The sequence below is a fragment of the Hemiscyllium ocellatum genome, chromosome 8 (genome assembly GCF_020745735.1).
Source record: "Hemiscyllium ocellatum isolate sHemOce1 chromosome 8, sHemOce1.pat.X.cur, whole genome shotgun sequence".
NCBI classification, from domain to species: Eukaryota; Metazoa; Chordata; class Chondrichthyes; order Orectolobiformes; family Hemiscylliidae; genus Hemiscyllium; species Hemiscyllium ocellatum.
In genome coordinates this window covers 85,723,644-85,749,974 of record NC_083408.1, presented here as the reverse complement: position 1 = coordinate 85,749,974, position 26,331 = coordinate 85,723,644, and the positions used below count along the sequence as shown (strand labels likewise).

Here is a 26,331-nt window from a genome sequence, read left to right as displayed (position 1 = left end):
TCCCAGGAATGAAGGACTCATCACATGATGAGTGGTTGAGGCCTCTGGGTCTATTCTCAAGCATATTTAGAAGAATGGGTCAGGAAGAACATTTCCATTAGCAGGAGACATGGAACCAAGGGCACATCCTCAGAGTGAAAGGACAACCCTTTAGAACCGAGATGAGGAGCAACTTCTTCATCCAGAGAATGGTGAATCTGTAGAACTCATTGCTGCAGAAGTCTGTGAGGGTCAAGTCATTGAGTGTCTTTTAAGACAAAGGTTCTCGATTAGCAAGGGTTGCAGAAAGAGTGAGGAAATGAGTTGGAGAAACATATTAGCCATTCGAATAATGGAGCAGACACAAATGGGCCAAAAAGGCCTTACACTGCTCCTATACCTCATGACCTTAGCTCATCTTTTACACCGTTCGTCAACTAACGGTGCACAAAAATACCAATGTTTGTATATTGGACTAAGGAGTAGGCAGGTATTTTCTTTACTGATAGTAGTAGAGATCTGTAATCACTACAGACATATTATGTAAGAGAAAATGGATTCAAGGAACTCTTCAGTCATGAACTCTGACAACTCCTTTGAAATAGTACCATTTTGTTTTCCTGCCTCTCCATGTTAAATCTTTCACAATACACGTCACACTTGCCTGTTTTAAACAGTGTCTGCGCATTTCACCAGTCTATGTGCTCCAGAAGTCAGATAGTTTTGGGTCATCTGCAAACTTTGAAACACTTATATCCAGGTCATTTCTACACAAGAACAACAACTGTCCAAATACCACGTTTGGGCAATCCACTAAATACTTCAATATCAAACCATCAATTCACCATGGCGTCTGACTCCTTTTCCTCGTTCAATTTCATACACAAGTTCTCAGCAGCCCTTGAAATATGGATTTCAACTTTCCAAATAAGTCCACTTTATGGTGTTGTAGCAAATGCCTTTGGGAAGACCACAGTATTTACCTACTACACTGCCTAAGAATTGGCAATAAATGTTGGCCCTCCCAGCAAAGCACATGAATGATTTTTATTTTATACTCTGTTACTTCAGGAAAAAAAACTAGTCGAATAGATCAGCAATGGAACAGACCTATGCAGGGAAAGAAAATCTTAATGCAGTAGCTAGAAGCTTATACCTGCAGAAATCATGTAACAGCAAAGGAAGAGAAGCAAAATAAACCAAAAAGCAAGGAAGACAAACAAACAAGCAAAAAGACAAGAGGAAAATAAAAATCAATAATACACTGAAGAACAGTTCAAGCCACAAAATGTAGCTATGAATGAATAATAAGAAGATATACAAAGATAAGAACATAAGAAATATGAGCAGAGTCAGCCATCTAGCCTGTCGAGTCTGCTTCACCATTCAATAAGATCATGACTGATCATTTCATGGATTCAGCTCCACTTAGCCACCCACTCACATAACCCTTAATTCCTTTACTGTTCAAAAAACATTGCTTTAAAAACATTCAGCAAGGTAGCCTCAACTGCTTCAATGGGCAGGAAATTTCAGATTCACAACTCTTTGGGTGAATAAGTTCCTCCTTGACTCAGTCCTAAATCTACTCCCCCTTATCTTAAGGCTATGCCCTGGGTCTAGCTTCACCTGCCAGTGGAAACAACTTCCCTGCTTCTATCTTATCCATTCCCTTCAAATTTTATATGTTTCTATGAGAACCCCCCTCATTTGTCTAAATTCCAATGAGCATAGTCCCAGTCTACTCAATCGCTCTTCATAAGGTAGCACTTTTACCTCTAGAATCAGGATTAGTGGTGCTGGAAGAGCACAGCAGTTCAGGCAGCATCCAAGGAGAAGCAAAATTGACTATTGCCCGATACGTCGATTCCGTTGCTCCTTGGATGCTGCCTGAACTGCTGTGCTCTTCCAGCACCACTAATCCAGAATCTGGTTTCCAGCATCTGCAGTCATTGTTTTTACCTCACCTCTAGAATCAGCCTCGTGAATCTCCTCTGTACCCCTTCCAGTGTCAGTACATCCCTACTCAAGTAAGAAGACCAAAACTGTACAATGTACTCCAGGTGTGGCCTGGAGTTGCAAAGTGATGTCCTGGAAAAGCACAGCAGGTCAGGCAGTATTCGAGGAACAGGACAGTCTACGTTTTGGGCATAAGACAATCATTAGGAACGTAGAGGGGTAAGGGGCTGAAAAATAAATAGGGGTGTGGGGGAAGGTTGCGGAGAAGGTGACTGGTGGATACAGGAGGGGATAATTGTGATAGGTCAGTGAGGAGGGTGAAGCGGATAGGTGGGAAAGATGGACAGGTATGGCAGGTCAAGAGGGCAGTTCCACACTGAAGAGTTGAATCTGGGATGAGAGGAGATTTGGAAACTAGTGAATTTGATGTTGATGCTATGAGATTGAAGAGTCCCAAGAAGGAAGATGAGATGTTCTTCCTCCAGATGTTGGGTGGCTTTGATTTGGCAGTGGAAGCAGCCCAGGATTTGCATGAGCTTGGGAGGGGGGGGTAGAATGGGGAGTTGAAGTAGTTGGCCACAGGGCGATGGGGTTGTTTGACGCAAAAGTCCCAGAGATGCTTCCTGAAACGCTCTGCAAGTTGGCGTCCTGTCTTCCCAATATAGAGGAGACCACATCAAGTGCAACAGTCACAGAAATTGAGGTGGTGGATGTGCAGAAAAATCTCTGTCGGATGTGAAAAGATCCTTTGGAGCTTTGGATGGAGATGAGGAGGGAGGTGTGTGCACAGATTTTATACCTCATGTAGTGGCAAGGGAAGGTGCCAGGTGTGGAGGGTAGGTTGGTGGGGGCGTGGACCTAATGAGGGGGTCACAGGAGGGGAATGGTCTCTGTGGAACGCAGATGGGGGTGGGGGGGAAATATCTTTGGTGGGATCTGATTAGATTAGATTAGATTAGACTTACAGTGTGGAAACAGGCCCTTCAGCCCAACAAGTCCACACCGACCCGCCGAAGCGCAACCCACCCATACCCCTACATTTACCCCTTACCTAACACTACGGGCAATTTAGTTTGGCCAATTCACCTGACCCGCACATCTTTGTGACTGTGGGAGGAAACCGGAGCACCCGGAGGAAACCCACGCAGACACGGGGAGAACGTGCAAACTCCACACAGTCAGTCGCCTGAGTCGGGAATTGAACCCGGGTCTACAGGCGCTGTGAGGCAGCAGTGCTAACCACTGTGCCACCGTGCCGTAGGTGATGGAAATGGCGGAGGATAGATGTGCTGTATCTAGAGTTTAATGGATTGGAAGACGAGTACGGGGGGGGGGGATATTTTTGTTGCAGTTGGAGTAGGGAGATTCAAGGATGGAGGTGTGAGAAGTGGAGATGTGCTGGAGGACATATGGGAGGGGAAATTGGGGTCCTTGAAATAGCATGTCCTGGAGTAGAATTGTTCCTCCTGGGAACAGGTACGGCAGAGGCGCTGGGAATAAGGGATCGCTTTTTTGTAGAATGCAGACCGTCCCTGAAATATCGACTCTCCTGCTCCTTGGATGCTGCCTGATCTCTTGTGCTTCTCCAGCGCCGCACTTTGCGATTCCAGTTACGACCTCACCAGCACTTTACGTAGCTGCAGTGTAACCTCCTTATTTTTAAAATCCATCACACTAGCAATTAAAGACAATGTTCCATTTCCCTTCTTAATTACATGCTGCACTTGCAAACCAATCTTTTGTAATTCGTACATGAGGACACCGAGGTCCCTTTGCACAGCATTGTTACTTAAATCCAAAATTTAGCTGGATATTGCAACTGAAGAGGAATTGCCGATGAATATGGCTCAACTAATTATTATTGAAACTGTGTTTACAGATACTTTACAGAACAAAATATCAATTTACTTCAGAACATTAAAATATATCAACAATATTTCACTGATTATTGCAATTCAAAACAGAGCTCCTCACTAAATACAAAATCAAAATATTGCAGATGGTGGATGTCATAAACAAAGATCTAAGAAAATCCTGGAAAAATTCAGCTGGTTGCACAGTAGGGAGATAGAGTTAGATTTTCAGGTTCAGCAACCTTTCATCTGAATTCAAGGAGGACGGAAACTTTACTTTTGAATTCAATACTTTAGACAATAAGCTCTGGCTTAATTTTGATTTTTTTTTAATCCTGCTGGGTTGATAGTGTCTTATTTCTTTATCACATCATGTTGCATTCAGATAGTTTTCATGCAGCAACTCAGGACTCATTTGGATAACCTTACTTTGTCACCATACCCATTATCACTCTCTGCTCCATTGTGAAAACCTTTATAATTTAATCTTTCATAGATCCTGCCCTTCCACAGCTTTTTTGTTGTTGTTCCTGCCTATACTTCCTTTCACAAGTTTAAAAACTGTTATATTTTATCTTCAATTCTGAAGAAAGGCCAATTATAGAATCATAGAGATGTATAGCATGGAAACAGCTTGTCCATGCCGACCAGATATCCTAACCTAATCCAGTCCCATTTGCCAGCACTTGGCCCATATCCCTCTAAACCCTCCCTATTCATATACCCATCCAGATGCCTTTTAAATGTTGCGATTGTACTGACCTCCAGCACTTCCTAGGGCAGCTTATTCCATATACACACACCATCCTCTGCATGAAAATATTGCCCCTTAGGTCCCTTTTAAATCTTTCCCCTCTCACTTTAAAACTTATGCCTCTAGTTCTGGACTCCCTCACCCCAGGGAAAAGACCTTGTCTATATACCCTATCCATGAACCTCATGATTTTACAAACCTCTATAACGTAACCCCTCAGCCTCTGATGCTCCAGGGAAAACAGCCCCAGTCTATTCAACCTCTCATAGCTCAATTCCTCCAACCATGGTAAAATTCTTGTAAATCTTTTCAGAACCCTTTTGAGTTTCACAACATCCTTCCGATAGGAACGAGACCAGAATTGCATGCAACATTCCAAAAGTGGCCTAACCAATGTCCTGTAAAGCTGCAACATGACCTGAAATATTACCTTTTTCTGTTCATCACTAAATATTGGTTTTAAAACAGAGTGCCAAGAATACATGAATGCTTTAAAATAATTCTGTATTGCTTTTTTTGTCTTCTTGTGGAGTGTACTGGAACTCAAATCTTCAAATTCCACATAAAGTCATACTTGAACATGTCAGGAGGAGAGTTCAGTTGAGATAACTGAGAATTCTCATTCCCCAAAACTTTTGGGATTAAGTTCACTGAAAATCATAAAGCAGAGACTGATATTTTTAAAGAGGTAAGAGTTTTAAGATTATGGAACAAAGTGGGATGAGTGGAGTCACAATGTAAATGATCTAAATTAAATGATATGAAATGGTGAATGCCATTGACCCGGACTCAAATTCCGGTGACTCCAACTCTCCCTAGAAACCATTTGAGATTGAAAACAACAGTTCACGACTTTGGTGCCAATCCTGACCCCATGATGAGCTTCCAAGTACATAACTGTTCTATCATTAAATAATCTACTCCCTCCACTTCTAATAGCCTTACATGCTTTCCCAATCAATCATTCATCACTTGCTGAAGTCCTCATCCATTTCTGTTTCTTCTGAATTTGAACATGTCAATGGATCTCATCATCTGTTAACTTCACTCACCTAAAACTTTGCTGTGCTCAACTTACAGAAGTCCCAAACAACTTTTACTCTAGTGCTTGCTGACCTGCATTTCCCAACAACTGTATTTTTAAATTCTTATCCACATTTTGAAATTCTTCCATAACCTCACCCTTCCTTGTCTGTGACTCCTTTTATCCCTTTGAGATTTCTGCACTCTATTTCTGATTACTCAGATATACCTAAATTTCATTGTACTGCTGCTCTGGACTGAGCTCTTTAATCCCTCTCTTATCCATTGTACACTCCTCAAAACTGAGTGCTTTAGAAAAGGTTATCTGTCTTAAAAACTTCTTACAGCCTCTTGACTTGCAGATGCTTTCTAATTAACCTGTTTAGAGGTGCTACTCCACACCTCTGGAGTGGGTGGGACTTGAACCAAGGCTTCCTGGCTCAGAGGCAGGGACACTACCAACTGTACAAAAGCCATTTCTTCCAATTCTAGACATTTTCTAACTAACCTGTTCAGAAATCACTAGGTAAGTGATATTTGAAGCTGGCCTTCTGGTCTAGAGGTGGGGACTCTACCTATGCCACAAATTCTCCCAACAGAACTTTTTGACCAATTTGTTTGGTCCCATCACAACTCACTTGGAAGGAAGGTAGAACTTAAATCCAAGCTGACTGACCCAGAGGGTAGAACACTTCCACTGCATCACAAGACCTCTGATTTGCAATTTTTTCTCTTGTATTCAGAAGTGCTCTAACAAAAAAAATCAAGCATTTTTTATCCCCCACTACCGAATCACAGACTTTTATTTCAACCATCACCTGCCACCAGTAAATCACCCATATAGCCAAATAGAAATTTACATGCAAAGTCCATTACAGGCAACTGAACTGCATTTATAGGTGCCTTTGATGATTACTGAACAGTCCAAAACACTTGACTGCCAATTAAGCACTTGAGAAATGTAATCAGTGTTAGAACATTGAAAATGGAACAGCTATTTTACACATAACATGCTCTTATAAACAACAATGAGAAAACAAACAAATTAATTCTTGAAAGATAATTGAGGGTCTAAAACGGACAGGATACCAAAGATAGCACCCCTGTTTCTCTTTGAAATAATGTCAAGGGATCCTATAATCCTATGCAGATGGTACTGTATTGATAACCTTAAACATTTCACATTAAACCTAGTTTGGCTTGAAGCGGAGGATCAATTTACTTGAAAGTCCCCAACAGGTTTACTTCAAAGACAATTTGATGAGTTGCGCTGGAACTGAAAGTTATATAGACATTCTTTAGACTAGCAAACGGATATCCTTGTGTGGTTGGGCTTTGGCTCATTAGCATTGTCAACTTTGAAAACAGTAGCATAGCATCTCCTCTCTTGCCAACAGGGAGTGGCTCTGGGAGATCAGACTTCATACTTGCATGTTCTTGACTGATTATCTGAACATAGTTGTGTGTGTGCTCTGTACACACTTCTAGAACTGTACAGTTCCCAGAGTTGGTTTCAATTTCTCCTCAAATGTTGGTCCATCAAATATCATAACTTTGAAGAATCTAGGCTCACTGTACACTTTGAATATCTCACTACATAACCAGGTTTCTTGGGTAGGACATATGATTCTGATCTACACGTAGATTAGGTACAACCACAGGGCGAAAGTGGGTACTGCAGATGCTGGAGATTAGAGTCAAGATTAGAATGGTGCTGGAAAAGCACTGCAGGTCAGGCAGCGTCCTAGGAGCAGGAAATCGATGTTTCGGGCAATAGCCCTTCATCAGGAAACATTGATTTTCCTGCTCCTAGGACGCTGCCTAACCTGCTGTGCTTTAACCAGCAACACATTTTCAGCTCTGATCTCCAGCATCTGCAGACCTCACTTTTTACTCTAGGTACTACCACACCTGCATGTTGATCATGTACTATCTTCATGATTTTTTACTTTTCCAACTTGGACTTGTGATAGCTTAGCTTGTCTTCCAAACATGAACTTGGTTGGTAATTGTAAGTCTATACCTGGTGGAATAGCATAGAAGTAAGATAATCCAGCTTTGTCACTGGTGACTCCAGCATACCTCACAAATCCTTATTACCTTCTTGATGTTATTGTATTTGCCAGGGATCAATACAATATCCGTATCCATTGCTATGCCTTTTATTTGCTCTATGCCCATATGCCTCAGAGTAACTATTACAGTGCTTTGTGCACAAACACTTGCTTCCTGTTAAATAAAATAACACTTCTTGAGATATTAAGTTCACCTAGAAATGACAATGTCAGGCCATCCTTCTATGATAATTTTCCCTGTGTTGTCAGTCATGAAACATTAGCTGTTCCTTCTTGAAGTTGGTTGCATTCACACTGATCAAAATGCACCAAATATTGACCTTAAGCACACTTTCCACTTTGTAGGCTACTTGTAAATCTACTGCAGTTTCTGCATTCTTATTAGATTTGGTAATTTGCTTAATATACCTGAGGTAGCCATTTTGCTATCAGATTTATAGTAGACATCAAAATTTGCATTAGTCTGGAGTAGCTGCAGTTTAAATGGTTCACTGACTTCCCCCAAATTCTTTTCAATGGTTCATGATCGGTTTCCAGTGAATTCCTTATGGAACAGATATGTACAGCATCTTGGGATACGTAACAACTAAACATGTATTCCATGCTCTACGTTGGACTAAAATAACTGCTCTTGACATGACTTGTTTGCAATCTGGCATGATGTAATGACTTTCAAGAGTTCTTCTTCCATCAGTCAGATTTGTAGGATACATGTTTCTATCGACAACACTACAGGACTTCTATCCTTAACAGCTTTCTATGTTGATTAGAACAGTTTGTAGGTATGCGCAGTGAAGTTAAAATATATCAGCAATGTCTCTGGAGGTGTTCTTTGACTTGGAATGTAAACATGCGTCTTTAAGTTTGCCTAGATTAAATCGATCTTATAATCTGAATAGATAGAGCCGAAAACAAATGATCTGACATACATTCACTTCTTGCTGTTGAAGACAAATACTTCATGACGCACTATTGTCAGTGAGTGTAATGTTGTGCTCCTCCTTGACATAGTGATGGTAAAATCATCAGCAATTCATATTCATCCACAAATTCTTTAATTCTGCCCATATGCTGTTGGAACAGATCCTGCCTGACAGATTGTAATTTGGTCTCTGGAAGCAATATATTTCAAATGGTGTTCTGAAAGTAGTGAATTTTTTGAGCTTCCTTTGCCAAGTAAGCCAACATGCATTCTTGGCATCCAGACTTGTAAAGAATTTAGTTCCTATGAATTTGTCACTCAATTTTCCTAATGTTGAAAATTTTCATGAGCATATCTTTAAAGTCTAGAGATCTCAGATCCAAACATACCATGATGCCTCTTTTTCAGAATGTACAACATAGAACCATTCCAGTGTATGCTGGTGTGTATTATGGATTATACCATTACGCTCCATTTGGTCCGGCTTACTCATAAGTTTTTCTCCTGTGGGAATGTTGGACTTTCTGGGAGGGTCGACCAACTTCCAGGCTGACAGAACTTTTGGAGATGTAATATAACATGATCTTTAAAGTTTCCTGTGGTAGAGTCCACGCAAGTATTACTGTTGCAAATCCTGGACCAATTCAATGTGAGCAGCCCTTCCATCTTCTGCTGTGACTGGTAATTTTATGAAAGGTTATAATGTTGAGATCTAGATCGGCTGGCAGTCTTATTATTGTTGGTCCTTTCATGTCCACCAGGTAAAATACTGTAGTTTCCACGTAGAACTGCTATAACTGCATTGCATGGTGAATACTCCAACACGAAGGATATGCAACTTATCACATGCCATCAGTTTTACTTGTGGAGGTTGTATCTTTAATTTTCTCACAATCCAGGGAGTTAGTATTTGGAATTTTGACTGGATGTTTGCACTAGCTCTAATATTGATATCAGTCTTGAACATGTGTTTGTCAAATTTTCTTCAGGTAATTATGTCAATAGTGACAAAAGGCTCTAAGTGATTTTATTCACACGATGTATCACATTCATATTATGGAAAGCCTGTTTAGCTTTATACTGAATGTTCTTCAACTCTGGTCTTCACCCCGATCTGTCTTGTAGTAAACCTAATGTCTGTTTTTGTGCTTATGCAGATGCCTGGCCTTGTCGCTGCTACACGCTTTTGTTTGTGTCTTATTATATTCAGTGGATGCACCTTTATAACAAGGCTTCTTGCATAAGTGAGCTCCAGTGGGTCTTTTGCAGCTGCATGACTTGCGAAGATCCTGGAGTGCAGGACAGGCTTGTGTCAGATACAACAATCTGCACTTCCCACGAAAATTACTTGTTTTCAGTATCCTGTGGTTTAATCTCTGCAGTGGGAAGTTTTAGATTACTTACAGTGTGGAAGCAGGCCCTTCGGCCCAACAACTCCACACCGACCCTCCAAAGAGCAACCCACCCATACCCATTCCCCTACATTTACCCCTTCATCTAACACTACGGGCAATTTAGCATGGAATGCTGAGGGACAGAATATATGTTCACTTAGAGAGACACAGATTAATCAGGTATAATCAGCATAGATTTGTTAAGAAAAGGTTGCATTTAACAAAATTTAATGTGATTTACATGCACCCTAAGAAGGCTTTTGATAAGATCCCTCAAAGCAGACTGTCAACAAAGTGAAAGCCCATAGGATCCAAGACACCGCTGTAGGTCTACCTACAGCATTTGGACTTGTAGCAGTTCAAGACGGCAGCTTACCACCGCTGCAAGTGCAACTAGAGATGGGCAATTAAATGCTGGCCAGTGAGAATGGCCCAGGTCCCATGAATGATGTAAAAAGGGCAAAATGGTACATTAGTTCCAAAATGGCTGAAGGCAGGAAGCAATCAGTGATTATAAGTCAATGTTTCTATGACTGGAAGTCTGTTTCTAGTGTGGTGCTGCAGAGTTCACTGCTGGGCACCTTGCCATATATGGTGTACGTTAATGATATAGGCTTAAATGTAGGGGCACAATCAGGACATTTATGAATGCCATGAAAACTGGTAGAATGGAAACTCGTGAGGAAGATAACTGTAAACTGCAGGGGGATATCAACAGATTAATCAGGAGGTAGAGCAGTAGCAAATGGAATTCAAGGTGGAAAGGTACGTGGTAATGCACATGACACAGCTAACAGGCAATGGACCCAGTGAAGTACTGAAGATCAGCATGACCTTGTTATGCATATCCACTGTTTCCTGAAGATAGCAGAGCAGGTAAATAGATAATTAAGAAGATGGGATAATTGTCATTATCAACTGAACAACAGAATACAGGAGGAGTGAGGTTATACTGGATCTGTATAAAAACATCACAACTAGTGTAATGTGAGAGATTATGGTCATTAGATTATAGGAATGATGTGATGGCACAAGAAAAAGTGCAGAGGTGATTTATCAGAATGCTGCCTTGACTGGAGGGTCTGAGCTATGAAGCAAGATTGGACAGGCTGGAATTCTTTTTCTTGGGGTAGTGAAGATTGGGAGGAGACCTAATAGAGGTATCTAATGATTGAGTACAGATAAGATGGTTAGACAGTTGTTCCTATTAGTAGAGGTCAATAATCAGGGGACTCAGATTTAAATTAAGAGGTAGAAGGCTAAGAGCAGAGTCAAGAAGAAATGTTTTCATCCAGAGGAAAGTGGGAGTCTGGAACTCACTCCCTAAAAGGGTGGCGGAGTGAAAAACTCTCATTTAAGCATTATTTAGATATTCACTCGTGTTGTCATGGTCTCTAAGGCAATAGGCCAAGAGTTGGAAAATAAGATTAATGTAGTTAAATCTGTTAACTAATGTAGACAACAAGTTGAATGGCACCATTCTGTGTTGTAAACGTCTGAGTATTGGTCCAATTCGGTTAAATGTGCCTGCATAATACTTACCAAGATGTTGTGGTCCGGTTACTATGGCTTCATATTTTCTGCCATCCTAATTAGCAGTGTCATTGTCGTGATCTCTTTTTCTTCAACAGCTCTTTTTGGAAACATTTGAAAACTATTTGAGTTCAGAAATAATGATGTCTTACTGTAGTTATTCAAGGCCTTGGTAAGAGCACAGCTGATTAACTGGAGGGGTTTTGGTCTCCCTACCTAAGAAATGATACAATTGCCAAAGAGTGAATGCAGCAAGTCACTAGGTGGGACTGTGGATGGGGATGGTGGGACTGTGTTCTGAGGAGAGATTGGTTCAACTGGGCTTATATTCAATAGAGAGTTTGGAAAGATAAGAGGGCGCTTGATTGAAACATACAGAGTCTGAGCAGAGTTGGACTAATTAGATGCGGGGAGGATCTTTTCCTTAGCAGGGGACACAATCTCAGGGTACAGGGTAGGTAATTTAGGACTGAGATTAGGAAAGATTTCTGCAATGAAAAGCTAACATCCCTGTTGAATTCTCTGCCACAGACAGCTGTGGAGACCAAGTCACTGAATATATTCAAGAAATAGATAGGTGAATGTTTAGATTTTAAAGGTATCAAGGGGCATGGGGAGAAAGTGTGAATATGGTATTGGGATAGGAGATCGATCATGATGGCGCAGCATACAGCTCCTAGTTTCTATCTAAATTTCTCTAAACAGCTCTATTATCTGCTCAGCCTGAGTAATTACTGTCCTTGCACTTATGTCCGTATCTACTGACATACCAATCAACCAATTCTTGTGGCATTGCCTCGAAAACATCAGCCCTAAATGGTGAATTCTGAAATTCACTTTTACAAAACATTATCTTCCATCACTTCCCAATGTTTAATAGGATCTCATTGATCCTTTTCCAATTAGCCTCTGTAGCTCCTTGTTTTGAATGGCTCTTTTGTTTTCACCACTTGCTTATGTTGATTTTCAAAAAAGCACTGCTCCATAATTTCTTTGTAAAACCTACACTCAGATAAAATATCTATGGCTTGTCAATTCATGCTAGGAAATTTAGTAGTCAGCTTCCTGATTTTTTCCCTGTTTTACAAACATTATCAACGTGTAGGGGATTTATAGAAAATGACCCTGACATGTGCAGAGATTCCACAATGCAACTGCTGTTTTTCTTAATTCATCCCAATGCTGGTTTGATCTTCAGCTCAAATGTTTTGTGCACTTGATCTTTTTGGATGGGAATTGCACCCGAGGTTGTCTTGGTGACCCTGTAGCTTCTACAGCTGTTTGGAAACAACTTGCTGTCCACGGATACCACTCATCTGACCATCTCTCAAATCAAGTATTTACTGTTTAGCCAGCATTGTTTGGATACTGATGTATTTTTCGGTGTTCCAAGGTAAATGTAACTTCTGCACTGCTTCAAGCTTCTATTTGTTTGCATCACTATCTTTTTGTTTGTACAAAAATCACAACTGATCACTTTTTTTGTGTGTTGTTCCTTAACAAAGGATTACAGTTCTAACTGGACAGGCAGATAGTATGGATTCAAATCTCAAAACAGACTTGTTAGGCAAACTGAGCACCTGCAGTTACAGAACAACCTATGTAAACACCCATGGTCTTGCATGCTGCTGCTTGGAGTCTTCATGACTGACCATGTGATGTCATCCTGGCCCTGGACTGATTACCACATGCAGCTTATAAATTAGCAACATAAGTAGGACCCAAATTTAGCATAGAATCTGAAAGATGGCCTCACCAATTTTGTTCTTCCTCAGTACTGCACTGCAACATCAGCCCAGAGTTTTGTGTTCAAGTCTTAGATTGGGACTTGCTTTGTCAGAATGTTGGACACTCAAATTTTGTTGCAAACTCAAACAGCTCAGTATGTTTTACATTTAAAGTTACAATATGTTTCAAGCTAGATTAGTCATGTTCTGAACTCAGAAAGAAAGCATCAGCATCTGGATGTAGGTTTGTTCGCTGAGATGGAAGGTCCATTTTCAGATGTTTCATCACTATACTAGGTAACAACTTCAGTGAGCCTTCAGATGAACCGCTTTCTATTTATATGTTTGAGTTTCCTTGGGTTGGTGATGTCATTTCCTTTTCTTTTTTGCAGAGGGTGGTAAATGGGATCCAAGTCACTCTGGAACTCTAACAACAAACACTGACTTGGATCCCATTTACCACCCCTTCAGAAAAAGAGCAGGAAATGACATCGCCATAGGAAATGATATTGCCAACCGAAGGAAACCCAAACATATAAATAGAAAACAGGCTACACTACCAGTGCTTCATCTGGAGGCTCACTGAAGATGTTATCTAGTATGGTGACGAAACATCTGAAAACAAACCTTCCAGCTCAGCAAGCAAACCTACACCAGAACCTCAACCGGAGCTACAAATCTTAAAAGTCACCAAACCATCACAATGTGATAATTAGTACCTACCGGTAGAATTTCTACATTCAAATGGGAAATCTAGTCAAGCTCAGAAATAAATATTGCAATATTCAGGACAGTACTAGAGCAGTGACGTGACTGAACTAATAATTGTTCACATAAAATGTGTGAACAATTTGGATGAATGAACTCAAATCTCATGATAGTCATGGAATCTGAATTGAGCTAAGAAAAATTGTTTGACGCACAATTCTAAAAGAACTATATAGCGACTAAGCTCCTGTCAGATTGTCACAAGAACAAATCTGGTTCAACGTCCTTTGAGGAAGGAATCTGTCAACCTTACCTGGTCTGGTCTACATAGTTAACTTAGATTTGAAGGTGGTGTTGGACTGGGGTATACAAAATTTAAAATCACACAATACCAGATTATACTCCAACAGATTTACAGTATTTGGAGGCACTAAATCAACTTGTTGGACTATAACCTGGTGTTGTGTGATTTTTAACTGAGTTAAGTCAGCAACGTGGTTGACTCTTAACTGCTCCTTGAAATGATCTAACAGGCCATTAAGTTGTTCAAGCTTCAGTGCAACACCACATTGTAAAGGGCAATTTACAATTCACGGTCGTCGCCAACGCTACCCTTACTCCATGAATAAACACCTCGCGACCTTTTACTGACAGTGGACAGGAGGCTAGCAAATAGGTTTGTTTTAAAACTTTTATTTGTACCGCAGGCACCCGCACACCAAATTCCGGGGCCAAGGGGGGCCACCTCTGCCGTACACCTCTAGCTGGTCCCCACCGTCCCCGTCTATCACAGAGACCCGAGGAAGAGACAGGTTTGGAGATTTCAAAATATAAACCGGAAACATTTCAAAGATAATGGGAGAAACAAAAACCTCGGTTTCAAACTCGGGAACCCGAGCGGCTAATGACTCTGTACATCCTTTAGTTTGGGAGGGACCCACCGAACCAAACTATTGTTAGACATGAGCAGAGAGACACTCGGGGCCGCCTCCTGCAAACCCACTTGGGGGTTTTTTCCCCCCAAAGCGATGACCGGATGGAGGCCGCTCCGCCGGTTTCCCCGCCTGAGCTCCGAGCTGGGAACCAAACACAAACATGAGAGCTTCTCCCCTCCCACTCAGGCCGCAGGCCGGACAACAGCCCAGATCCGGGGGGGGGGGGGGGGGGGGGCGGCTCAGTGCGGGGGTCCGGGGCCTGGGGCCCTCCGCTTCACGGTTTGGGGGAATCGAGAGCAGGGCCAGGGTCAGCACTCACTCTGATCTTGCGGCTGATTTCAGTTCCTATTTCCATCCCTGTAGTATGTCTCCTGGACCCGGACCCGGACCCGGCCTCCTTCTCCGTGTCGGTGTCTCGGCAACGGTGCAGCAGCCGGAGAAACTACGGGCCGTCAGTCGCGCCAATCTTCTCCTCTACCCCCCCCCCCACCCCCGCAATCCAAAACCGCGCTCACATCGCGTTTCGAAACGCGGGTCTGATCAGCCAACTTACTCTAAGTGGAGTAATGCTGAACGGAGGAAAACCTTTAACAGCCAGCAAAGTTAATTAGATTAGATTCCCCACAGTAGGGAAACAGGCCCTTCGGCCCACTAAGTCCACACCGACCCATTCCCCTACCATATATTTACCCCTGACTAAAGCACCTGATACTATGTGCAATTTAGCATGGCCAATTCACCTAACCTGCACGTCTTTGTGAGTATGGGAGGAAACCAGAGCAAACCCACACAGACACAGGGAATGTGCAAACTCCACACACAGTCACCTGAGGCAGGAATTAAACCATGGTCCTTGGCGCTGTGAGGCAGCAGTTCAAGCCACTATGCCACCCCCAACATAAATTCCAATTGTATAACATCATTTTCACACACTGGATGTTCCAATCACTTTGCAGCCCCTGACATGGAACCACTGCACCCAATTTGTGGACAGATCACTAACAGCAGTGTTATGACAACAGATTAGCTGGTGTCATTACAGTCTTAGTTCCAACATGGACAAAACAGCTGAATTTGAAAGGTGAGTTAAGGGTGGCAGCCTTTGTCATCAAGGCTGCATTTGACTGAGTGTGGCATCAAGGAACCCTGGCAAAATTGGAATCAATGGATATCATCAGAAATGATTGCAGACACTGGATACTGCAAAAGCTAAGGATGCTGACAAAGTTCCAGCAATAGTACGTTCCAGAATTTACCGCTACCCTAGCCAAGCTGTTCCAATACAGTTACAACACTGGCATCTACCCAATAATGTGGATAATTGCCCAGGTTTGTCCTGTACATAAAAAGCTGGACAAATCCAACCCAGCCAATTTAACGGATGACCGTTAAATCATTGTCCATCATCAGAAAAACCTATCTGGTTCACGAATGTACTTCTGGGAAGGTAATCTTTCATCCTTACCTGATATGACCTACATGAGAGTCCAGATCCATGGCAATGCGGTTGACTTTTAATTGCCCCCTGAAATGGCCTAGCAAGCCTTCAGTTGTACCAACCACTACAAAGTCTCAAAAAAATGAAACCAGACAAACTGGCATGGACCTAGGCACTGGAAAAAGATAACATCAAAAACACTCCGGGTCAACCCTGCAAAGTCCTTCTTTCTAACATCTGGGGGCCAGTGCAAAAATTTGGAGAGTTGTCTTAAAGACTAGTCAAGCAACAGCCTGACATTGTATGTCAGGTATGATTCCATGAGTATGACTATATTTCAGACATCACCATCGCCATCCCTGGATATGTCTATTCCACTGGCAAGACAGACCCAGCAGAGCTGGCTAGCACAGAGGTTTTCAATCTGGAAGGAGTTGCTGTAGGAGTCCTCAACGTTTATTCTGGATCTCATGAAGTCACGTGACTTCAGGTTGAAAATAGACAAGGAAACCTCCTGCTAATTACCACGTACCATCCTCCAGCTGATGAATTGGTACTTCTCAATGTTGAACAATACGTAGAGGAAGAACTCAAGTAGGCAAGGACACAAAATGTACACTGGATGGAGGATTTCAATGTTCACCATCAAGAGTTGCGTGGTACTACTGATTGAGCTAGCTGGGTCCTAAAAGACACAGTTGCTAGACTGGGGCTGTGGCAGGTGGTAAGGAAACCAAAAAGAGGGAAAAACATACTTGACCTCATCCTTACCAGTCTGCCAGTTGCAGATGCATCTATCTATGACACTATTGGTAAGAGTGATCACTGCACAGTCCGTGTGGAGACAAAGTCCTGCCTTCACATTAAGAATGACCTCCATCATGTTATGTGGCACTATCACCATGCTAAATGGGATAGACTTCAAACTGATGTACCAACTCAAGACTGGGCATCCATGAGGAACTGTCGGCCAGAGTAGAACATATCTGCACAATCTGAAACCTCATGGTCCAACATATCCCCCATTCGACCATTACCATCAAGCCAGGGGATCAATTCCGGTTCAATGAAGAGTGTAGGAGGGCATGCCAGGAGCAGCACCAGACACACCTGAAGATGAGATATCAACCTGGTGAGGCCACAAACAGGACTACATGAATGCCAATCAAAATAAGTAGCAAGTGATAGACTGATCTAAGCAATCCCACAACCAATGGATCAGATCTCAGCTCTGAAGTCCTGCCATATCCAGTCATGAATGGTGGTGGACAATTAAACAACTCACTGGAGAAGGAGGGTCCACAAATATTCCCATTCCCAATGATGAAAGAGCCCAGCAGCTCATTGTAAAAGATAAAGCTGAAGCTTTCACAGTAATCTTTAACCAGAAGTGCCAATGGATGATCCATCTCAGCCTCTTCCGGTCATCCCCAGCATGACAGATACAGTATTTCGTCAAATTGATTCATACCATGTGATATCAAGAAATGATTGCAGACACTGGATACTGCAAAAGCTAAGGATGCTGACAAAGTTCCAGCAATAGTACGTTCCAGAATTTACCGCTACCCTAGCCAAGCTGTTCCAATACAGTTACAACACTGGCATCTACCCAATAATGTGGATAATTGCCCAGGTTTGTCCTGTACATAAAAAGCTGGACAAATCCAACCCAGCCAATTACCACCTCAACAGTCTATCTTGATCATCAGTAAAGTGATCATCAGGAAGGTGTCATCAAGCAGCACCTGCTCAGCAATGCCCAGTTTGGGTTCCACCAGGACCAGTGAGCTCCTGGTGTCATTACAGTCTTAGTTCCAACATGGACAAAACAGCTGAATTTGAAAGGTGAGTTAAGGGTGACAGCCCTTGTCATCAAGGCTGCATTTGACTGAGTGTGGCATCAAGGAACCCTGGCAAAATTGGAATCAATGGATATCAGAGGCAAACAGGTTGGAATCATACCTGGCACATAGGAAGATGATGGTGGTTGTTGGTCAGTCATCTCTGCTCCAGTATATCTATAGGATACTGTCCTAGGCCCAACCATCTTCAGCTACTTCATCAATGCCCTTCCTCCCCCTTCATGTGGTCAGAAGTGGGGATGTTCATCAATGACTGCAGAACGTTCAGCACCATTCGCAACTCTTCAGATACTAAAGCAGTCTATATTCAAATGCATCAAGATCTGGACAATATCCAGGCCTGGGCTGACATGTGGCAAGTAATGTTCACACCACACAAGTACCAAGTTATGACCATCAGCAATAAGAGACAATCTAACCACTGCCTCTTGGTATTCAATTGTGTTACCATCACTGTGTCCCCCACTATCAACATTCTGGAGGTTATCATTGACCAGAAACTCAACTGTACTCACTGCGTAAACATAGTGACTAGAAAAGCAGGTCAAAGGCCAGGAATACTGCAGTGAGTAACTCACCTTGTGACTCCCTAAAGCCTGCCCACTATGTACAAGGCACAAGTCAGGAGTCACCCACTTGCCTGGATGAGCACATTTGCAACAACACTCAAGAAGCTGGCACCATCCATGACAAAGCAGCCCACTGATTGACGCTACATGCACACGCATCAAACTAGTTAGCAGTGTACTGCTATCTCCATGATGTACTACAGAAATTCACCAAAGATCCTCAATCAGTGCCTTTTAAATTCATTACCACTTCCATCTAGAAGGTCAAATGCAGCAGATACATGGGAACACCACCACCTTCACGTTCCCCTCTAAGCCACTCACCATCCTGATTTGGATAATATCGCTGTTCTTTCACTGTTGCTGGATCAAGATCCTGAAATTCCCTCCCTAATAGTATTGTGGGTTAACCCACAGTAGGTGAGCTGCAGCAGCTCAAGCAATGCCACATCCCAGAATGAATTTAAAAATTCTCAGTGCCTCCAAAATTTAAATATTTCTCCGTCTTTTCATGAATGTATTCAGTGACGTGGCCTCCATAGTCTTCTGTGGTAGAAAATTCAACAGGTTCAAGAGCCTTCAAGTGAAGATATTTTTTTTCTTATTGCAGTCCTAAAATGCCTACCCCATACCCTGAGACTGTGACCACTGGTTCTAGAATTCACAACAAGGGAGGACATCTTCCCTGCATCAAGGCTGTCCACTCCTGTTAGAATTTTATACGTTTCAATCAGATCTCCTCTCATCCTTCTCCAGATCCAAATGAAATCTAACCTATGTTGTTCAGTGAGGCAAAGGTGGAAATCACAGGGGCATTTGCAATAAATCTCAATTTGTCCCCAGCCATCGGAGAGTTTACTAGAGGACTGGAGGACAGCCAGTGTGATGTCATTATTTGAAAAGGGAGCAAAAGATAACCAGGAAACTACAGGTCAGTTGGTCGAACCTCAGTGCTGGGGAAACTGTTAGAAGCAATTCTGAGGAACAGAATTAATCTGCTCTTTGAGAAGTAGGGATTCATTAAGAATAGTCAGCATGGTTTTGTTAAGGAAGGGTCATGTCTCACCTACGTAACTGAATTTTTCAAATGGATAACTAGGTGTGTAGATGAGAGCAATGCCTTCAATGTCTACTTTGACTTCAGACTTTTGATAAGGTCTTGCATGGGAGACTGATAGCAAAGATAAGAGCTCATGGGATCCAAGGAATATTGGATACAGATTTGGCTGAGTGGCAGGAAGCAGAGGGTAATGGGGTTTTTTTTGTGACTAGAAGTCTGTGTCCAGTGAAGTTCTGCAGAGATCAGAGTCTGTGTCCTTGCTGTTTGTGGTATATATGAGACTTAGGAGGGTTGATATATACAACCTGATACAAACATTGGAGGAGTGGTAAATAATGAGGGTAGCCTTCGACTACAGGAGGATATAGACAGAGTGTTGAGTGGCAAATGGAATTCCATCAAGATAAGTGTGTGGGGATGTATTTGGGCAGAACAAACAAAGCAATGGAATATATGGTGAACAGTAGGACCCTCGAAAGAACTGAGGATCAGCGGGACCTTGATGTGCATGTCCACTGGTCCCTTAAGATAGTGGGACAGGTAGATAATGTGGTTAAAGTGGCATATGGGATTCTTGCTTTTATTAGCCAAGGCATAGAGTTTAAGAGCAGGGAGGTGATGATGGAACTGTATAAAATATTGGTTAGGCCTCAGGTAGAGTAATGTGTGCAAAACTGGAATCTACATTCTAGGAGGGATGTGAATGCACTGTAGAGGAAATTTACCAGGAAATTACCTAGGCTGGACAGTTTTAGTTCCAGAGAAAGACTTGTTGGACTCAGGGTGTTTTCCATGAAACAGAGCTCACTGAAGTGGGGACACGATTGAGATGTATAAAATTATGAGGACCAAAGACAGGCTAAATGACAAGAAACACCAAGGGCAATAGATTTAAGGGACAGAACGTTTAGGAGAGATGCAAGGAATTCTTTTCAGCCAGAGACTTATGGCAATCTGGGACTCACTGCCTGTAAGGGTGTAGAGGCAGAAATCCTACAGTATTTAAGAAATATTTAGATGTGCACCTTGTGATACAAATGCATAAAAGGCTATGAGCCAAGTGCTGGAATATGGAATATGTAGTTGTTTTTGATGGTGCAGACTCATTGGGCCTTTTTTGTGCTGTAGACCTCTAATGGCACCCTGATCTCTTTGTACATCCACTTTTCCTCATATTACCATTTACATAATACTCTACCTTTCAGTTTTTCACACCAATGTGTAGCCACATTCAGCTACATTATACTGCATCTGTCAAGCATTTGTCTCCTGAATTTGTCTAAATCACCTTCAAGGCTCCTTACAACCCCACCCAGTTTTGTATCATCAACCAGGTCATTTATATATATGTATAATATGGTGTATAGCTGGAGCTGTAACCACTGACCCTCCCAATGCTAACTGTCTGCACTCAGAAAATGACCTACTTACTCTCAATCTGGTTCCTGTCTGTCAACTAATTCTAAATCTATGCCAATACATTGCTCACTAACACAGGTGTTTTAACTTTTCCCACCACCTCTAATGTGTCTTTATCAAAGCCTTCTGAAAATCCAAATACAGCACATCCACTGGTTCTCCCTTATCTGTTCTACTAGTTGTATTCTCAAAAAGATATAGTAGATTCGTTAAGCATGATTTGCCTTTCATAAACCCATGCTGGCTTTGTCAAATCCTGTTAATGCTTTTCAAATGTTTTATTATCACACCTTTTATAATACTCTAACTTTTCCCCACCTCAGATGTTAGGTATTTTAATTGTTTTGCTCCCTCCCTTTTTAAATAGTGGGGTAACTTTTGTCACCCACCACTCTGTAGGAACTACTTCAGAGTTGATAGAATTTTGGAAGATAACCACCAAGGCATCCAATATTTCTGTGGCTATTTCCTGTAGAACTCTAGGATGTAGATTATCAGGTCAGACTTCAATCCCATTAATTTCTCCAGCATTATTTTCCTATGAACACTTCTTTCCTTCAATTCTACCCTCTCATTTGGTTCCATAATATTTCTGCAAAATTATTTGTGCTGTCTTTTGTGTGGAAGTTTGGAATTCTCCTGGCATGTCTTTGTTTCCCTATTATAATTTCCTCAGCTTCTGACTGTAAGGGACAATATTTGTCTTTCCTAATCTTTTACTCTTCACGTATTTATACCTGCTTCCATGGCTAGTTTTATCTTTTATCAGTTGTATCCACAATATCTATCATATTGTGGATACCTCTTGCAAGCAAATGGAAATACCTGGAGAAGAGAGACTGAGGAGCAACAAGTCCTATCAAAATGATCCTATCAAAGAACACTGCAGAGAGAGACTACTCAACAGCCCTCACTGTTTTTCTCTCCAGCCCAAATGTTTTTGTCTGTTATGTTGGGGATGTTTTAATGGTGTTAGAGGTTTAATTAGCGGAGTTATATGGGAATGGTTCACAGTTGTTTACCTGTAGCTAGAATCTATTTATTTGTAACAAATAGTTGTAATTAGGTAATTGGGGGATTCTGCACACGTGGATAAAATTTTTAACTTTTCGGATTAATTGATTTCTAGCACACTACCCCAGTGCGGTCTTGAAGTAATTAGTTGCCAGACTGAATTTGTTACGGTTGCAGGAGAACCAAAAAGAGAAAAAGAAAAGTTACTTGACCTCATTCTCACCAACATGTCTACTGCAAATGCATCTGTTTGTTCATGGTATTACTAGGAGGCATCACTACTCAGTCCTTATAGAGTCAAACTTCCAGCTTCATAGTGAGGACACCCTCAGTTGTATTGTGCAGCACTATAACTGTTTTAAATAGTATTTGGTAATAGTTTTCAGTTTTCTGTAATACTAATAAAGTTCTCACTATTGTTTTCCTAAATTCAGATTGTTGTGGTGTGTCTTGAGAAACTACCAAGAGTTTCAGAATTAGAAGCCGGGGAAATTATAATGAGGAAACAAAGCAATAGCAGCAGAGTTGAAAACTTGCTGTGGTTCTGTCTGCACAAAAGAGGGCACAAATAGTTTTGCAGAAATGTTATGGAGATCACAGCGGGTCAGAGAGCAAGCTAATGTTTCCAGTCAGCTGACTCTTCATCACAGCTGAAGTGAAATGTGGAGGGGATAACATGTATGCTATATTTTGGAGGGAGGCGAGATGGGGTGGGGATTGGGGATAGGGGGTGTAGTGTACTAGTTGGGGAAAGATGTTGATAGTTCAGATTAAGTGATTGGAATGGGAGAATGGCAGAACAATGCCGTGTCTGCTGCCAGACTTGAAAAGACAGACAGTCCCACTGGGTTGAGGGAAGGGGAGAGAGGACATGATGACAAGCTAAAAGAAAAGGAAGAAATCATTCACAATTTGAAGGTGTTGAACTCAATATTAAGTTCAGAATGCTGTAAAGTGCCTCATCAGAAGATGAGCTGTTGTTCCTCCAGTTCGCACTGTGATTCACTGGAACACTGCAGCATGCCATGGACAGACATCTGGGCATGCGAGCAGGGCACTGTGTTAAAATGATCAGCTGCAGGAAGGTCAGGATCCTGCTTAATGCATGGACTGGAGGTGTTCTGCAAAGCGGTCACGCAGTCTGCGTTTGGTTTCTCCAATGTAGAGTAGGCACATTGGGTGCAGCAAATACAGCCTACAAGATTGGAGGAGGTACAGGTGAAATGCTTCTTCACCATAGAAAGATTGTTTAAGCCCTTGGATGATGGACAGCGAGGAGGTAATCTTTTGTGGTTACATGGGAAGATGGCATGCGGAAGAGGGGGTGGTGTTGGCGGTTGTGGAATGGACTAGCGTGTTCCAATGGGAATAATTCCTACGAAATGCAGACAGGGGAGTGAGGGGAAGATGAGTTTGGTGGTGGCCTTCTGCTGGAGTTGTCTGAAATTGCGCAGAATGATCCTTTGAATGTGGAGGCTGGGGGTATGAAAAGTGAGGACAAGAGGAACACAATCATGCTGTTGAGAGTGATGGGAAGGGGTAAGGACAAAAGCATAGGTGGTTGGTCGAATGTGGTTGAGGACCATGTCAACCAGTGGATGGGAAACCACATCAGGGAAAAAGCAAGTAATGTAAGCAGCGCTATTTTGGAAGGTGACATCATCTGAACAGATGTGACATAGGTGAAGGAACTGGGAGAATGGGATGGGGTCCTTGCAGGACATAGGTTGTAACAAACTGTCATGAAGGTAGCGATGGCAGTGGACAGTTTATTCCCTGAAATAGAGGCAGAGAGGTCAAGAAAAGGAAGCGAAGTGTCAGAAATGGACGATGTGGAAGTGAGAGAGGAGTGGAAATTGGAGGCAAAATGAATGAAGTTCTCAAGGTCCCAGTGGGAGCATGAAGCAATCATCGATGTACCAAAGAAAAAGTTGTGGAAGGGGCCAGTGTAAGACTGGAACAGAGATCATTCCAAATACCCCATAAAAAGGCAGGCCTAACTAGGACCCATGTAGGTGCCCATAGCCACTTCTTTGACTCGGCAGAAGTGAGTTGAATTACAGGAGAAATTGTTCAGTGAGAGAACAAATTCAGCCAGACAGAGGAGAGTGGTGGGGGATGGGGATTGTTCAGCCTCTGGTCGAGGAAGAAGCCGAGAGCTCTCAGACCATCCTGGTGGGGAATGGAGGGATAATTGGTTCTGATTTAACGCGATAGTTCCGTTCTTGTGTGATCTTGCGTTATGTTAAAATTGTGGAAAAACCTTGCCATTTAAGCTAATTGGGCTGGAATTGCATTGTAGCCATACAGGTAAGGAAAGTTCGCATTTTAGAAATAACTGTCAAAATTTCTCAATCACATTAAAATCACTTTGCATTGAAGAAACACACATCATAACAGAACTGATTGTAGAGAGAGATTGTCCATTCATGGTGAACAGAGGTAGATAGGGCCAGGGAACTGGAAATTGTCAATATGGTGGAGGGCATCAAAAGAATCACGGATACAGGTGGGCAGGGTCTGGACATGTGGAGAGAGGATGGAGTCAACGTAAGAGGAAATGAGCTCAGAGGGGCAGGAACAGGCTGATACCACGGCTGTCTGGGTGTGGATTTTTGGGAAGGAGGTAGAATCGGGCTGTCTGAGGTTGGGAGACTTTGAGGTTGAAGGGAGTGGGAGGAAGATCTCCGGAGGTAATGAAGTCAGCAACAGTCCAGGCATATTCTGATCTCTTAATCTGAACTATCAACATCTTGTCTCCACCAGAACCCTACACCCACTAGCCTCAACCACAACCCCTCACTTCCCCAAACTATAGCATAAATGCTATCCCCTCCACAGTTCACTTCAATTCTGATGAAGGGTCATCTAGACTTGAAACATTAGCTTACTGTCTCTCCATGGATGCTGTGTGATCTCCAGCATTTGTTGTTTTTAGTACCAGTTCCAGCATCTGCAGTCATTTGCTGCTAGATTTAGGGGAGAGTAGTCTAGGACAGTTATGTATAAAAAAAAGCCTTCAGTCACATCCATGCACCATCACTCAATTTTAAAACTTACATCTAATATTTGCCCCTAATTTTGTTTCCGTGTGTACATACCAGGCATATTATTCTCATCCATATAAGATTTCTATTAACTCACTGATTGCACAGTATAAGTCACCTCCTTGTTTCTCTCAGCCACTCCCTGGACTAGTCCTTTGTCCTAGTTTCTTTCCTTATCCTGTCAAGAATGCATTTGCTAATTTTCTGTTCTGTTTACAACTTATTTTACAAAAGAAACACAACTGTAACTGTTTAATCCTTTCAAGGTCATTGCTGCACGTCCACTATGTTACCAGAAAGCAAATCATGAACTGCAAGGAAGATAGTGATGGATCTAAAGAGGATATAGACTAGCTGGTGGAATGGGTGGCTACGCCAAATGAAAGTTAATGCAAACAGGTGTGATATATTGTGTTATAGGTTATCTTTATTAACTCACTCACCAGCTCACTGTATTCATTAATACCAGGTTCCTGTTCATTCAGTCATAACCCTTTATGAAGCCGTAATTTACCATTTCATTCATTCATTCATAAAACCGTGGTTCTATAGTATATTTTACTATCCAAATTTAAAACAACCCTTTCTAATAATACTGCATTCTCACACCTTGTCAGCCCTTGCTACAACCAGTGTTTACCTCTGAATAAGTGTAGCAAAAAGAACAATACTATTCCTCTCAAGTCAAAACATTATAATATTAATCAGCCCTTACCAACCTTCTCCTGGACCTGAATAAATTCTCTAATTAGTAAGTACCTGTACCTGTTAAATACCTTTTAACTAGGCCATTATCCCATTAAGAAAATAACTGACAAAACAGTGCTTCCATGAAACTGCATGAATGAATGAAACTCATACCAGCAAATAGTATAAATCTCACAACCCAGCTGCAGTCATCAGTTTAATATCTTTTATTCTTTTATTAAGTACAGGTACAATTTCTAAATTATTTAGAGCATATAGGCCTAGTATTTTTACTAACATTTACTAACTTAAAAGACTGAAGGACGAACACCTCTTAATTATGATGCTGGGATGCTGATGTTGGACTGGG

General features: G+C 42.0%; 1 protein-coding gene across 3 annotated transcripts in view; it reads right to left on the bottom strand.

Annotated features, from left to right (window-relative positions):
* zc3h14 (zinc finger CCCH-type containing 14) overlaps positions 1-15,302 on the bottom strand; it is a 56,730-nt gene extending 41,428 nt beyond the window's left edge. For 2 of the 3 annotated variants that reach the window (XM_060829317.1, XM_060829316.1), the window contains exon 1: positions 15,182-15,302. In XM_060829317.1, the coding sequence (XP_060685300.1) occupies positions 15,182-15,217 (36 nt within the window). In that variant the 5' untranslated portion in view covers positions 15,218-15,302. The remainder of the gene's footprint in view (positions 1-15,181) is intronic. The other variant, XM_060829318.1, reaches the window with a different exon arrangement.
* Between the last annotated feature and the right edge of the window lie 11,029 nt (positions 15,303-26,331).